Source organism: Phasianus colchicus, chromosome 26 (genome assembly GCF_987193195.1).
Source record: "Phasianus colchicus chromosome 26, bPhaCol1.hap1.1, whole genome shotgun sequence".
Taxonomy (NCBI): domain Eukaryota; kingdom Metazoa; phylum Chordata; class Aves; order Galliformes; family Phasianidae; genus Phasianus; species Phasianus colchicus.
The window spans coordinates 4,228,986-4,245,912 of NC_143461.1; the positions used below are offsets into that span (position 1 = coordinate 4,228,986).

Below are 16,927 nucleotides of genomic sequence, written 5' to 3' on the forward strand. Positions count from 1 at the left end.
TTCCCATCTGTGCAGCCTCCAGCCCCCACCGCGCCCCTCCCCCCATCCCTCCCCTCCCCCCACCCTCTTCCCCCGGTGCCTGAATGGGATTTTTCTGGGTGTAAAAAAAAAAAAAAAAAAAAAGAAAGAAAAGAAAAAAAAAAAAAAGAAGGGGGAAAAAAAAAAAAAAAACCTTCAGCATCAAAGGGGCCGGGAGGTCCCCTGGCGCCAGGGGAGCGGGGCTGTAGGGGAACGGCCCGACCCGGCGGGGTGAACGGAGGAGCCCCCGGGGAGGGCTATTGTCCCCGGTATTGTTTTAAGCCCTTCATGTGCAGCCCTGCGGAAGCCTTCGGGGAAGGGGGAAGGCTCCTCCTGGCACAAAAGGGCCCCACGATACAGCGGGATCGCTCCCCACGGGACCCGGGGTGGGGGGTGAGAGGAGGAGGAGGGGGGGGGGGGGGAGGTGGACGCGCCCCGTCGGCAGAGAGAAGCAGCCCCCCATCCCCCCGTCCATAGAAACCCTCCCTCCCTCTTTCCCTCTTCGCCTTTTCTGGATGCTTTTTATTTTTAGGCTCGAGATGGATTGAAAATAGCAGCGACCCCCCCCCCCCCCCCCTCCCCAACCGGCACCACCCACCCGGCCGCCTTCCTGCTGCCTCCCCCGACGGGGCGGGCGGGGGACCCCGGTGCTCCGGGGGCTCGGCGCTGGCGGCTGCCGGGAGCGGAGGGGCGGGGGTGGCCGTGACTCCCTCCCGTACATGTAGAGGCACGGGCCGGCCCCTCCGTGCCTGCAATTAAATGTAACGCGCTCCTGCCTGCCTGCCTTGCCCGCCGGGTCGGAGGTTCCGTTTTCCCCGTCCCATCGATTAAATAAATAAATAAAAATAATAAAAAAAAAAATTAAAAACAAACAAACAAAATATATATAGAAAGAATTTCCCGATTTAAATAATAACTTTTTCTCCATTAAAAAAAAAAAAAAGGCGTTCCGGGCACCGCCCGCCCCCCCCCCCCATCCTCCCCCCGCACCCCAGTTGGGGGTGGCACAGCGCTGCGGTCGGGACGGACCCCCTCCTTCCCCCCTCCCCCCCCCTCCCGCATTGCTGAGCGATTCTTCGGGTTCTCATCGTCCATCTCTCCGCTGTGGCAGGGCTGGGGGAAAGAGCCACGTGGAGAATTTGTTAGTAAATAAATTTGGTGGTATTATATTCGAGAAGGAGAAGTCGTGTAGAGCTTTAGAAATAAGCGCACCTACCCAGGGGTATTTCGGTGCGTTCGGCCACGTAGGAAACTCGTCAGAATGAACGATTTAAAAAAAAAAAAAAAAAAATCTGGGAAATTTAAAGCGAAGAGCCTTCAGCTCCCCCTCCTCTGTCTGATGCATTCTGCTGTCCTCGGCTTTTGGCTTTCCGAACACAGAGATGCTGCTCGCAGTTTGGTGCCATCCTTCCAACTCTCCTCACAGCACCAAACCGAATCCACCGGAGGGGTTGGGATGGAACTGCTGTGTCTGTGTGTGTGTTTCTGAGGCAGCATCAGCTCCACGCTCACAGGTGGGAAGAAGAAAGTAATGAAATCTGGGGATAAAACTCCTGCAGCTCCCAAAGTGGCTGAGAAGTGGAGAATTCACCTTCACACACAGACACGTCCCACAGGCACAACTCATTTGCTGCCTGTTTCACATCCAGCTCTAATTTGGACCCGAATACTTTTGTTGTTGCTGCTTTTGTTTGTTTGTTTGTTTGTTTGTTTGCTGGTTTATAGCAACCTTCCCCGTGTAACGCAACCCTTTAACAATGAAATGAAAGAAACCAACCCCAATATAACAACAACAACAAAAGTCCTAACAAAGAGGGAAGCCTTCCGTTTAGACCCACAACAAGCAAAGCTATCACTCAACCTCCTTCCCTCGGTGGAGCATTCCAGATGTAAGGTATTTAGGGAATGCAAACAGCAGAGCCCAAATCATTGATCTGCTGCGGGGTGATAGGGCTGCTCAGCCCTGGGCAGGAGGAGGGGCAGCTGGGACTGCAGGGCAGCTGCCCCATTGAGAGCAAAGCTCTGCAAACCCCCCCCCCCCCCCAAGAAGGGGGGAAAGGGCTCAACCTCACCAGGAACCGCAGCAATAATCCGGTGTGATACGGGGAGCTGAGCTCTGTCACTTCCAACAGCAGCGTGGCCTCTTTCCTCCCCCAGCACTTCCCTGCTGTTTTGAGCTCCCTCTGAGGAGCGGATTTCTTTGTGCAGTTTACACCACGTTCCAATGGGTCCCTCCATGCTCTGCAGCCACGTGAGGCTGTGTTTGATTTCATACCCAAAATGTAACCCGGGTTAAAAGCTGTTGGGTTTTTTGTTTGCTCTTTTTGGTTTTTTTTGGGGGGGGGAGGGTTGCATGGTTGCATGGTTGATTTGTTGTTGTTGTTTTTGATGGAAGATTTCCACCTTGGAATGAGGCAGAAAGGTCCTTAATGAGTTTTTATGATTATTGTACGACACCAAACAATCCCTGCTGTCACACAGGAGTTTAAGAGAACTTTATTAAGCTTCATAAAAACAAAAACCAAAAGGTGGGAACTGAATGGTTGGATAATGCACCGACGAGTGCAAGGGTTCAATATGGAAAGGTGCAGTTCCTGCACAGTGGTGAAGCACTGTTGTTGTTCTGAGGCAGAGGAAAATTAAACCAGAAATGATCTCTGTGGCAGAGAAGTGGTGAGATGGAGTAGCTCAAATCCTGCTATCTTTTCTGGCACTTGCCATTTGATTTTGTTTTAATTTGTTTGGATTCTTTTTTTGATTTGCTTTGGTTGCTTTTGGTTTTAATGTCTGGCAATGGCACTGCATTTCCAGTTGGACAACACAGAGAAACACCTGAAGCTCTGAACAACACTCATTTCCCAGAGCTTTCATGTATGGCTTAAGCTACAATCAAATAAATATGGGCTGAAGGATTTCACTGAAGCACTTCTGCCACAGAAGGGGGAAAAAATCACCTTTTGATTCATGCAGAATCTGTTACAAACAAACCTCAGCCATCAGAAATCAGCCGAGCACAGAGCAAAGCTGTCCCTGAAACACAGGTGAGAACTGAGCAGAATGAGAGGTGTGAGGGTTCAGTTGGGGAATATTTCCTTTCTGTTACGTGGGATCCCAGTTCAAACCACCTTTTGTTCGTTTTTTTTGTTAGGAGGAAAACATTTGTGAATGAAAAAGGAATCTCCTATCCGTGATCTGATCCCATTGATTAAAGCTGGAGCGCACGAATCAGTTGTGAATCAAACTTACTGCAGGATCACTAATTGGATTGAAAACAAAAATTCCAGCTTGGCATCGATTATTAATAATTTCCTGATTCTCTGTGCACTTTGGACACAACTCTGATCCCCAAGGGCTGCTTGCTGAAGCTGAGGGGCAGAGCAGCATCCTGCCCTGGGGGGGAAATGGGGGCTGTGAGGATAGGGGGGTTCCATGGAGCAGTGCTGAGGATGGGGATGGCTCCCAGTGCTGGCCACTGCCTGAGCATTGCAGCACTTTGGTTAAAAGCACAGCACACGCTGTGATCAACTCAGGCTGCAGCATCAGCTCACGTTCTAAAAAAATCCTTTTGTTCTGCTGCTGAAAGATGGGGCTCCTTCCAAACAACAGCGAACCACAACCAAACTCTTGTTTTCTTCTCCCTCCGTCTGCCTGGGAGCTGCTTTTGCACAGGGCAGGGTGCTCTGCTCTTGCACTCCTACAGCAACAATCTGAATTTCCCATTGGGGCTTTGCAAAAGTTCTGAGAGCTGTTCAGACTTCAGCAAAACAAAGCTGCTCTGCATCAAATTTTTTTTTAAATTATTTTTAATCATTCTTTTTTTTTTTTTTTTTTTTCTCCCACGATGGAAATGATTTGGTTTCGTTTTGGTGCTTCAATCCTTTGCTTTGGCTAAAAGGTAAATCCCAAACGCAAGGAGAGGGAAATGCTGATTGGAAGGAGCCCTAAAATTGTGCTGTTCAAAGTGTCCCTTTAATTTTTCATTCCCCCCCCTCTTTTAAGCAGCTTCCAAATATACCCCCACTTCTTTCCAGCAGACCTTCCTAACGTGCCAAATTGTTATTTTTCCCCCTCAAAATCACTGCAAGCTGTGGGACAAATATCTGGAGCAGCCATTCCCCCTCTGGATGGCTGGAAAGATCCATGGCTGTGAAGGTGGTGGGAAGTTTTGCTGTTGGTGCAATGATAAACGAAACCAACGTAGCCCAGAAGGCATCGTGGGAGATGGATCCTGCCGTTGCTGAACTCCCCCTGACCTTATTCCAAGCAGGAGCTGATCTTTTTAACCCCCCTCCAAGTGTTTGCAGCCCATATAAAAGCACGGATCAAAAGTTTTCCTGCTAGGTATTTGTATCAGATTTCTTCCTATCCAAACTAAATACGTTTATATCAGATTTGTGCTACATGAGTACAAATTCAGGGGTCTTGTATGTTATGATGCACCATTTAAATCCCCCAAGAAAAGAGGGCTCTCCAGCGCTGCTGCTCTTCACCCTTCTGCTTTCTCAGCTCGCTGAAGCAGGAGGCAATGAAAGGCTCAGCATCACCATCCCATTTTTCCTTAATTCTTCAGACCCAAAACAAGTTTATCCCGGGAGGTGGGGAACCGCGCAGCGACCGTTTCTATTGTGGGTCACTTTAAAAAATAGAGATCATTTCACAATCCAAACCTTGAACTGCTCCCCACCGCCTGTGCCGGGGCACCGGTACTGCTGGGCTGCTGGAAAGGTGCTGGTAGGGAACAGAAAGGGCACAAGATGGAAATAATTTCACGCTACTGAACCGGCCACTTGGGCAGGCGCCGTGCCGGGACTTTGCCGTCTCGTTTCTCATCCTGCTGCTCTATGGCTGGGATTTATCGGGACTGATTATTTCCTCTCTTTTCCTGTGTTTTCACCGCTCTAATCTCTCCAGCTGTTCGGTTCTGGCTCTGTTTTTGCTTCGGGATGGGTTAAAGGGTGGGTTTCATGGAGCTGCCACAAGGTATAGCTCGACAGGGATGAGCACAGGTAGCTTTAATGCTGTGGCAGTTTCAGATCCGTCCATTTGGAGCAGTGACAGCACTTGGTTGCACAGAGGCAAAAGGTGCAGTTGAGGGATTTTTAGCCAGAGAGCTCTGTGCTCCAAACAAACCTTTCATGCAGTGATGTTCCATCAGCTTTTTGCTACTCTCACTGCTATCCCACAGCTCTCTGCTCCCGGGGTGCAGAATAAGCACCTCAGATAAAAGAAACAGAGAAGTGGGAATGTAAAAGAGCATTTTCCCCCTGTCTCGTGGTTCCCATTTATTTGGGTGTTGTTTCGTTTTGTTTCTTTTTTACTTCAAGCTTTTGATTTTCCCAAAAAGAAATGGCAATCACAAAGCAGCTGAGACAGCCACGCCAATGAGTTGGGTTAATCGAGATCACAAAGAGCTTTAAAAGGCCCCAGGGTTTGCTTGTTTTTTTGCTGTTAAGTGTGTGTATTGGCATTTAAAAACATATCCGGCATTTTGCTATGGTGAACAAACCTGTTCCATTCCTGCAAGCCCAGGGAGGGAGAAAAGCTGGAACAAAGAAGAGAGGATGAAGTGATGCTCGTCACTCAGAAGATCCTCTGTAACTACAGGCAGAACATCACTCATGTCCCATGTGCAGATAAATGGGAACACTGTGTGGGTTTAAGCACCAGGGATGGGTGAGAAGCCAGGAAAAGCTCACAGAATGGCAGAGATCTGTACAGGGACAGCACTAAAGAGGAGGATGTCCTGGAGGAGAGATAGAAGCCAGGTTTGGGCAGCGGGGCTGGAGACCGAAGCTGATATTTAGGATTGCCAAGATGCAGTAGGATGAGGAATAATAAAGCATGTAAGAGTTACATCCCCTGCAAACATCATTGCTGGTGACTTAAGGGGAAAAAGGAGCCACCAACAAAAGCTCTGAGCCTTTCTGCCTTTGACAGCAGGAAGGGTGAGGTAGGAACAGAACCAGTCGTGAGTCAGGAGCAGAGTTTGGAAACGATTCCAATGCTTGTGAGTTTAGGGAGAGGGTTTAGGGAAGAAAAAAAAAGTACCAAAAATCATCCATCTGTCCCTGTGGGGAACAGAGCAAATGCTGATGGTGGTCAATCACAGCTGGATACAAGTTGCAGTCTCAGATCAGCCCAACGTTTGATGCAAAAAGGAGCAGCAAGTGTTTTCATATGGAACACCTGAAATGCTTCCCCCGTGGCAGAAGAGATGCCCTCACTGCTGCCACACACCTGAACAGCACAGCTTCAAAGGGAAAGGGAAAATCCTGCTCACCACATCCACTGGGAATGGGACTGAGGTGTAAATTGCACCACTGGAAGTGAGACGTTCCAGCAGAACTCTACAAAACATTCACTGGGAAGTTCACAGAATTTCCATGTCTGAAAACCTTTGGGAACAGATCAAGCTCTCATCCACTGGGAATGATTTAAGCAGAGCCAAAAGTGTCTGGAAGCAGGGGGTGAATGATCAATCTCCTCAGGTCACATCAAGCCCTGCTTTCCGTGATTATAGGGACGTCTAATACATGAAACACTTTATAATCAAAGTTGCCCTCGAGGTGTTTCAGTGTCTCAAAGCAGAGTGGGACTGTGTCAGAAACACAGCTGTGATCTTCCCAACACGTTCTCAGATTCCCAGAGCCCCGACTGCTCAGCCAGGTCTGCTGCAGAGGGGAGCAGAGCGCTGGCACTGGGTGCTGGGTGGGTGACATGGGGCAGCCCTGGCTCTCCTGCTTTATTTGCAGGGAGGGAAATGCTGCAGCTGGGTGAAACCTAAGCAGAAGTGTCCTTTGTCCCAAGCTAAGAACCAGCTGATGCTCATGAAGCAAGTTGTTATTAGGGAGTGCAGGCAGTGCTATAAGGGGAGCTGTGATGGGCAAAGGCTGGAGAAGAGCAAGGTCGACATCTTTAATAGACTCTCTGTTATGCTGGGGGGGGAAGAAAAGCAGCACGTGGCTCTTTTCTGTCACTGCTTTGCTCCTTGTCTCTGCATCTGTGAATCTGCTTGGTTGGTTTCAAATTATTTTTACACTATTTCTTCTTTTTTGTTTGTCTGAAAGATTGTGAGAAACTTCAGAGCAATGCTGATGTCCAAAGCGGATCACAAACAGATGCCCTGAAATAACCGTAACTCTGAACAGCCCATCATTTAATGCTGGATATTTATTTCACTCTATTAACTTCCTACCACACAGAGGCACCAAATGAGAGGAAAACAAACAGCTTACACTTTGGAGAAACAAAGATATCCGAGTTGGCTGGGAGCAAAGTGCCCAGAATACATATAATAAAGACACCAGGATAAACTACTCCATTTTATTGATTAGCAACAGTGATAAGAGTGTGAATTGCTTGCTTGTAATTATTACAGTGCCACATTTATTACTGCAGGCACGATGCTTTTGCATGAGTGAAAAGCTTTTGGCTACACTGGCATGCTGGTGTGCTGCTGGTTAAAGGATTAAGCTGAATGTTAAGTAGTTCTGTGAAAGTAATAATTACTCCTTAATAGCGCTGAGCTCTTAATCTACCTGAAAAAAAAAAAAAAAAAAGTCTTTCTGATTCTTTATCTTAATGTAATATAGATGCAGCAGGGGCTGGCTGTGCCAGGCTGTTGTGTAACTGCAGGGCAGAGAGTCCTGTGCCAGGCAGGGCTGTAGGATGCTGTGTGCATATCATTCTGTGCTCTCCTGGTACAGGAATACAGGTGGTGACTGAAGCAAACCCACATTTGGCAGCGTGTCATAGCAGAGAAGCACTTTTTAGCAAGCATTTATACCGAGATCTGTCTCTCATTGCACTGGATTTCTGTGTTTGTTAAGGATGGGATGCAGCGGGGTGCAGTGATGCCCTCATAAATGCTGAAATCACAGACGTTGCCATTATTTCTGCAGTTCCATCAAGGGCTGCCCCTTGTGCAAGGGAATGGATGCGAGCAGAGCTCAGTGCGTGGGTTAAACTGCCAGGAAAAAACTCCTTCAACAGATTGGAGCTGAAGGCAGCAGAGACCCCTGGGAGCAGCCCCTCCTCTGGATGCACGTCGCAAAATGCATTACTTCTCCTCCCAAGTAGACCCAGGGCAGGTTGGACACCATGGAGAACACTGTATCAGACACACCCACAACAGAAATCAGGCACAACACCCTCAGAAATGTCAGAATGGTGCTCTGCTCCAAGGCTGACCACCCCAATCCCACCCTCCATCCCATCAAGCAATGCTGCCTTGCTAATTCCTACCAATTTCCTGCTTGCTGCTGTCCATCCCAAACGGATGGACCCCCTTAGATGGCAAGTTTGGGGGGGTAGACATTGCTCCCAGCATTGGGATTTGCACAGGGGGCTGCAGAACATGGTTCATTTGCTCCAACTCAATGCTGGTGGTGGCGAAAATAAAACTTGGAGCTCTTGTTTTTAGCAAAGTTATTCCTACTGTATGGGGGAGAAGCACAGCGGGTCTCTCTAAGGTGACACACCTGAGAGCAGAAGAGATGGGAATTAATAAAGGTTTTGCCAAGGAAGCAGGTGCTGTGTGGAAATAAGGTTCAACCCAATGCCATTTGTATTCTGCCCACAGTTCTTGATTTCGCGATATACTCGTGTTTAATTACCATTAATGCAAACATAATTTAAAAGGTTATTTCCCTGCTCTGCGGGTCAATGGACCTAATGGAGCAGATCTAAGCGGGTTGGAGTTGCTCTGATTGGTGCTCAGTTTCCTGTTTGCCTTATGGAAGTGGGTTTGGTCCTATACTGGGATTGTATATAAAGGTTCTGAAGGGTCTCTTCTGGGCACCAGAATTGGCTGAAAGCTTCTGGGCATCCTCGGGGGAGCAGGAAGGTAAGCAGCTTTTTCTCTATTGGATTCTCTTTTTACTTTGGATTTTTATTCTTTTTCCTTATATGAGTGTGAGAGTTGCTTGAAAGCAGCAGAGCAGGGTGAGCTGTTGGGCTGAGTCGTTCCCCAGGCAGTGCAAGAACAGCAGCTTTCAGGGTCTGCAGGAAAGAGCTATTCAACAGTGAAGACCATGATTTCAAAGGAGGGTTTGGGATGCAGCACGTCTTGGGCTGGGATCTGCCCTTGTAAATGTATGAAACACAGGGAAACAAGGAAAAATGCCTCTCGGTGACTTTCTGCATCCTCCTGGCTATGGGTAAAACAAGGAGAATGTTTCTTCCAAAGCAGACAGCGTTGGACAAGGGGTTTAAGACTTTCATATAGCTGAGATCCATCAGGAGATGTTTTCCACTTGCCTGAAGGAGTCTCAGGATAAAGTAAAGCAGTGCAGGGACTGCAGCAAAATCCACACCAGGCGGGTGGAGCAGAGCTTGAGTTGAGCATCACGGAGACAAAGGGGTCTTGTGTGAACTCAGGAATGTTTGTTCCGAGCATCTCTGAAAACTCAGACTGCTTTTCCTCCCTATTTTGGCAAAATCTGCAGAGAACGAGCATGACCCCACCTTAAGATTAAGGCTACAATGCATTTCTTCTCCTACTTTTGTAGATAATTACCTTCAGCAGCACAGTATTCTCTTACAACGTAACTATTTTCAGATTCACTGTCATACCTACAGCTATATATAAAATGAAGGGCAAATAAGAGGGGAAACCCGTTGCTAAATCACAGCAGTTTTTCTGTTCTCATATAGAATATTCCCCAGCTTTTTCGTATCATGAAACCCACTTCTGCTAATGCATTCTGTAACTTTTGGCTTTAGCTGTAAATATTTTAGGGGGGTTGCGAGTGCTCAGAACAGCACTCTTTGCTTTTAGAGGTATTCCTCTGAATTTGGTGTCTCTGAGATATCAGAACACATCTGAGATTTCTCTCATTCAATCAGAAAGGCTGAAAACGTTTGTGCAACGATGCCACAGTTTCCCAGGAATAAAAAGAGCCTCAATTACCAACACCATCAAAACTTTCTTTCTCCAAACGAATAATCGAGCTGGTGTAAGAAGGCGAGCAAAGTTGCATTAATGTAGGAGTGCAGTTTGGAAGGATGGGATGCTGAAGTCCTGATCTACACCTCTACTTCTTGTTATTACTCGATTCTTGTGAACGGTAGCACTGCAGATTCCAGAAACATCTCTAACAAAGAGTGAGGTGACAGACAATAAACCACGCCCGTGAGCCATGAGCAAAACCATTTTTGTGCAGAGTTTGGGGAGGTGGAATAGTAATTAAGAGCTCAGATGTCTGAGGGCTGTTGAGCCAAACTGTGGATGTGAGGACTGAGAACAGCCCTGAAACCAATAAACCATGGAATTCAATCCTCTCACTGCCCTGGGATGCTTCTCCCAACTGATACCCAGTGGCTCTGGATGTATTCCCTATCTATAAGGCATTATCTATACCAACAGAAAGCTTATCAGTAAATAGATTGGGCTTCTAAATCTGCAGACCTGTAGGGAGGGAAAGGCAGGATGCTGTGTTTCTCCTCTTTGCCATTGGGACTGCCTGATCCTATGTACATTCCCACTCACATCCTGAAGGTAGAACTGATCCTTGAAGAGGATCCCTCGGGGTCAGCTTGCAAACACAGAGCAGGACAATGTCCTTGCCTTCAGGAACGTGCAAACCACAATGAATTTGGTGGTTACAATAAAAGTCTGGGGAACAAACATCAAAAGGCAGCACGGTGGTGGAAGAGCATTGGGATTGAAAAAGTAACTTAACTGGGCATGGCAAAGGAGGGCTGCCTATGGTGGAGGAGGCTGTTCTAAGCACAAGGGCTGAAGAGCCATGTTAACAAGCACAGACTTGTGCCCAATCGTGGCACATCCCTCTGGGCTCACTATCTTGTCCCTTCTGTCCCAAAGGCCAAAATATCCAGATCGCCCTCCACTTCTGAACAGAGAAATCAGCCACGAAAATGATGTCTCTGAGAGTTCTCTCGCTGCTTTTTGCTTCTCTGAGCTTTGTTTTGATGGAAGAGAACGTCTCAGGGTAAGTGTTCTGGAAAGCACACGATGTATTTTGAGCCTTTTCCAACTTCCCCCTGGAAGCAAATGGATTCTTTCCATTGGCATCTTGGTAAAAAGGTGAGAACACGAGTCCTGAGGTGGCTCTTGGATATAAAGAGATGAACAAATGATAAGAGAGATCTCAAACTAAAGCCTTTATGCCAAAGCCAAGAACTCCCAAGTTTTCCCTAGAAATTTTATTGCTCCAGGTTGGGAGTAGCAAGCTGGAAGTCAACCAGGGAGAGAAGGTTGGCTGGGAACTAGAACAAGATGTAATCATCTCACAAGAAGTAGGCTAGGGGGCATTTCTTTTTTTAAGCTTCTGAAAATGCGACCAGTTACATAAAGTGGGGACATAATAAGGACTTTCCCTTTCTTTGTTCAATTCCTGACACAGAACCTCCAGCTACTCCCCAAGAAGGTCCAAAAGAATCCCTATTAGAGAGGTAGGAGCTGATGAAATTCCAGCTAATAGCACCACAGAAAGATCAGCCCTGACATCCTTGGCTAATTTAGGGAGTCCCCAGCCATGTCTGCATTGTCAGACTGGTCTGAAGGTCTCAAATTGTCACCTCAGGCTCTTTGAGGATGCAGGGAATGGTTTCCTTGGTGTGTAGCTCACTGGAAAAGGTGCCTTGAGCATCCTTTAGGGCTGAGTCAGAGTTCAAATCCATCAGAATATGGCAGGAAAGAGGATGTGGCTCTGAGGGATGTGGGTCAGTGGGCAATATTGGTGATGGGATGGTGGTTGGACTGGATGATCTTGGAGATGTTCTCCAACCTTAATGATGCCATAATTCAACGATGCTACGAAGAGTCACGCTGGCTCCAAATATCCCAAGTTCACCCCGTAAGCTATCAGATATGAGCTGCAAATGAGTAGGCAGTAATGGTTAGCAGGATGAGGAGCGTGGCATCTCCTTGTCGGGTCAGCAATTTGCTTTGCAGAGCTGGGCAGCACTCATTCCTCTCCTCTACTCCACTCTACTCTTCCTACAGCCTCAGCATAAGGACTCCCGGCTCCAGACCAATGCACAGACGCTACTCGGAGGCCACGCTGGCGAGCGACTACAGCCGCACGATGGACAACATGCTGAAGAAGAACTTCGTGGAGTGGCTGCTGGCCCGGAGAGAGAAAAAAAGCGAGTGAGTGTGCAGACTTCCAGCGCTCCAAACTCACAGCTGTCGTCAGCCAAGCGATGGCTGCGTTACGATGCAGAGCTGAGGATATTTTTCTTGGACTGCAGCAGTGATTCCCGCAGGGCAGTGGGGTTGTTTTTCTTTTTTTTCTTCTTTTTTCTCCCCTAAATCCTAGAGGTTTTTCTGCTCTGTCGGCACACGGCGCAGCCTCCTCCAGTCCGCCTTCTCCCGTCGCTGCGGTTGGATGGAGCGGGGAGGGAGATGGGTTTGTGGAAAAGCAGCATTCCAGCACCCTCTTGTGGTGCCTCAGGTTGAGATTTCTGCCCATTTTTGCCTTCCCAGCAACGTCATTGAGCCGTACAAGAGAGAAGCTGACCCCCAGCTGTCCGCAGTGAGCGACCAAAGCTTGGACCTGCGCAGCCACGAAGCCAAAGACTTCCTTACCTGGCTCCTAAAAGCCAAGGAGAATCAGAGGTGAGAGCTGAGAACTGAAAACAGAATCCGGTCCCAAGAGGGGGGTGAAGTCCCCAACTTCTCAACCTTTGGAGGGATGCTATAGGGCAGGAATAGGTGATAAGCATCAGCAAGCAAAAGGATTTCTGTTTCAAAAAGGAATGCCGTGCTTTGCAGTTGTCTCATGTGGGAGGGAGATAAGAAAGATTAAAAAAAAAAGCTTCCATCCCTCTGAAGTTTCTTACAAAATTCACATCGGAGAAATGCAGAAGATTGAAGAGGGTGTTCAGGCTGTTGGGTTTTTTGGTTGTTTTGGGGTTTTTTTGGTTGGTTGGTTGCTCTTTCTTGGGTAATATCAGAACAGGCTCAACAAACCCAGTGCTCTGCTGAAGTCTGAGCATTGCTTTTGACAGAGCTGAGACACAGCTGTTCCTACAGCATCCTTCAGAGCTTAAAACCAAGCGCTTTGAGTTAACCAAACCATTCCAGTCTGGTTTATTCGAAGCCCTATCGAAATAAAACTCACCAGTGACAACTGAAGTGAAACTGATGTGCTCCTGGGAGAAGCAAGGAAGCAAAACGTTTATTTCCTTGTATCACTGCTACGCCTTCTTCCTAGGAAAAGCACGAGATCTAAACGTGAAACAAAGCAGGAGAGAGAAACTGAGTGACCCAGGAGGAATTCCCCTCTTTGTTTCTGATCTGAGCCCTTTACCACAGTTTTTCTCTGGTGTGTCTGCACTGCTCATAGTGGTGAAGTTGCCACAAGTTAATTCTCTTGGGAAGGCAACTGGGAGCGCATGGAGCTCTCAGGCTGCAGCTGCTGCCTTCATTCCCAGCCACCTGAGCACGTTTGTGCATCACGGAGCTGCATGGCTTCCTGCTGGCTCAGCATAACCCCAACCCACCAAGACCCTCTTTTACCATTCCCAGTCTGAGCTGATGACACAAACGTTCTAAAATCAAATCAGGTATTTGGGTCCAACTGAGTATCTGTTCTTGGGCACTTTCTATATTAAAAAATATCTATAAGAGCCAGCAAATAAATGAGGGAAGTATATATATATATATATATTTAGCATAGCTGCTGATTAGTCCTAAAATGGTAGTGAGAAGGAAAAGAGGGACACAGCCCACAGACTTCAGGCACAATTGTGGTGCCTCCTGCTAAAAGAATGCCATCTCTAGCAACAGGGACCCATCACCCAGAACAGCAACCTGGGGACACCTGTTGTCTTCTGCAGCCTTTGGCATGAAAACTGCTTTAGAAACAAGGATGCAAGGGACGACCTGGGGTGGGGGAAGCAAATGCTGCTATGGTTCACAGAGGTGTTTAACGCCAAGCGCAGGGAAAATTGGACACTGAGATTTGCTAGTCATTCTGAAATGTGGAATCAAAGAAATGAGGGCTTTGAGGGATCTCAGAGGTCATTCAGTCTGACCTCTGCTACAAGGCAGGATCACCTTGCCTGAAACCGTTCCTGACAGATATTTGTCTAACCTGCTCTGGTTGTGGGGTGGCAAAAAAAGAAAACCTTTGATACTGGAGATTCATCAGCTAGAATAGCTGCATTTGAAATAATAAGAATAAATTTCAGTGTCACCCTTTGTCTCTTTAATTGCAACTAAAAAGCACAACTTGGGGGGGAAAGTCCTTCCTGGGAACAAAGCCTTTCCTTTGTCATCCTGGAGCACAGATGCTGCTTCACCCACATTCTGCCTTTGTTTTGGTGCCTGCTGGGGCTGAGGGAGGACATGGGGAAAAGAAGGAATTGGGGGGCTGTTCCTTCTCATCCCCTAAGCCTGACAGACACATTCAGTGCTCAGCATCCCAAACTTCCCAAGATGAAAGCAGTGTTCCGTGGCAGCATCTCACCATGTCAAAAATTGGTTCAAGCTTCTTGGTGGGTTTTTTGTTGTTTTCTTTTTGCTGCCCTTGGGAACACTCCCCAGCCATCAGGATGTCCCTTTTTCTCTCTTCTTCACTGGCATTTCTATTTCAAAGAACAGAAAAACAGTTGCTGAGAGCACAGGGATCTTTCAAATTGTTTCCCCTTGTTTGTGGCACTACTGCAGTGCCTAGGAGGCAGCAGAAGGATTTCTGCTAAGGAGCAAAAGACCAACCTGGCCAACAATCTAAGTAGCACCTGGGAGGAAAAATGATGGAGAAAACCTAAAGGACCTGAATCCATGTGGCACTGATTAATACTTTATCTAGGCTGGGAGGCAGAGATTTGTACATGGCTTTTTTTCAGAATAAGGAAGGAGAAAGGGCTCTTTTAAAGGACTTTTTATTTTAAGGATGAAGTGAAAAAAAAATTGGTTAAGAATAACAGAGTACTGAGAATCAAAAGAAGGAAATGTTGCCAGGATTCAGGGATGACAAGCTGGCAAGCAATGCATTAAACCAAAGGAAAATAAAATATCTGTGATGTGATTGGGAGAAGATTGTTGTATACTGCATACAGATTGTTTCCTCTCTTGATGGCATGTCACGTTTCTTGCAGTTCTGCTTCTCTGGAAGGTTCAGAAGATTTGAAGGATGTCGTGAACCAGGAGTTTCTGACATGGTTAATGTCAACTGACCTCTGCAGACCATGGTGAGCAGCTGTTCTGCCTGACCCTGTAGTAAAAAACATCCTTTCCACCGTGGCACTGTACAAAGCCCCTGTCCCAGGGGTTCTTGCTGCAGTGCTCCATCTTCTGATGACCACTGAGTGCTCACACAATGTGGCTTAACTGGATTTCGTTGGAGAGTTGAGAGCTTTGCTCAGAGTTTGGCTCTGCAAAAGAATCTTCAATGATGAACTGGGGGATGGACAAACATCAACTACTGACCATCTAGAGAAGGGTTAATAAATCCTTTGCCCTGCTTTTCTGAGAAGAGGGGATGTTCATCTTAGAAATGATGTTTCTTTTCTATTCAGTATACATAAGTGTGAAAAGCAGAGAGAAAAACAAGAAATCAGGGTGCAAAAGGTTGAGGTCCCAATGGGGCTGAAGGGAATGGAAAGCACATTTTATGTGTTCTAGGGGAACGAAGGCTGAGAGGAGAAAGTCAACATCTATTGAAATTTCAAAGAAGAGATAGAGAGAAAAGCTCTTTGTGCTGATGGCAAAAGTTGGACAAGGATGAAAGAATCTCCTCAGCCAAGGAGGTGTGGATGCCCCATCCCTGCAGGCATTCAAGGCCAGGCTGGATGTGGCTCTGGGCAGCCTGGTCTGCTGGTTGGCGACCCTGCACACAGCAGGCTGAAACCAGATGATCACTGTGGTCCTTTCCAACCCAGGCCATTCTATGATTCTATGAAAGAAGGATGGGCTGGCCATGAATGGAGGAGGTGGAGGCTGCTCTGTGCTACAGAGAGCTCCATGCAGGTTGGTCAGATAATGGGAACCGAGCAGACAACAAGAAAGCAGAGACAACAGCTGAGTTCTGAGCTCATCCTGCAGGGAAGGGACACACACCTTTGTATCCCGCTCCTCTGACCTATTGCTGTTCTCTCTCAGAAGTGATACCTACTTTCTATTGGATGTTTGTTAGCTGTAAGATATGTCATGCTATCAAAAGACATCTAAAAGGTGCCATAGGGGACTGGTGGGTAAAGAAGGCAACAAATCACATTTTGTTTGCTGTCAGAGCTGCGTTAAAACGGGGTAAATGTGGTACCATAAGGATTTATGGCTCCTTTCTTCTCTCCCATGTAGGGCTGTGTAACCACAGCACCGCCTGAGGAGCTCCCAGAGCCGCACTGAGGAGGAGGAGGAGGAGGAGGAGGAGGAGGAGGAGGAAGCTCTGCGTTGCCTATCGCCCACTTTGCCAATGGAAGAAATAAAAGATTTTTAGCCTGAAACTGCAATCAGACGAAGTTTTCATTTGGGGACGGGTTGGGTTGAACTCGGCAATTAAAATAAAAGCACATGTCCTCCCTTAGAGGGGCACAGCACTCAGTCAGTCCAGCCTACAGCCATCCCAGCTGAACAGCAGGAGGGGAAGCGCTGCGGGTTTGCAGTTTAGGAGTTGCCGTTGCCTCCAGGGATGGGGCATCCACGACCTCTTTGGGTGAGGAGATTCTTCCATCCTTGTCCAACTTTTGCCATCAGCATAAAGAGCTTTTCTCTCTATTTCTTTTTCTTTTTTTTTTTTTTTAAATTTCAATAGATGTTGACTTTCTCCTCTAGAGTTCTTCCCCTAGAACCCATAAAACGCGTTATCCGGTCCCCCGACCCATAAAAGGGCGGTAGGGGATGAATAGAGCCCAATCCGGGCGCTGGGAGCCATTGACCGCCATCAGAACCGCCCCTTATGGAGGAGGTGTGGAGAGGAAGGCCACGCCCACCTGGGTG

At 47.5% G+C, this 16,927-nt stretch overlaps 1 protein-coding gene across 1 annotated transcript; it reads left to right on the forward strand.

Moving 5' to 3' along the window:
- Positions 1-10,808: 10,808 nt before the first annotated feature.
- GIP (gastric inhibitory polypeptide) lies at positions 10,809-16,902 on the forward strand. The gene is made up of 5 exons (XM_031600511.2): positions 10,809-10,970; positions 11,987-12,133; positions 12,470-12,601; positions 15,088-15,180; positions 16,289-16,902. Exons 1-5 carry the CDS (start codon positions 10,897-10,899, stop codon positions 16,296-16,298), a joined length of 456 nt encoding a protein of 151 aa, XP_031456371.2. The 5' UTR covers positions 10,809-10,896; the 3' UTR covers positions 16,299-16,902.
- The last annotated feature ends 25 nt before the right edge of the window (positions 16,903-16,927 follow it).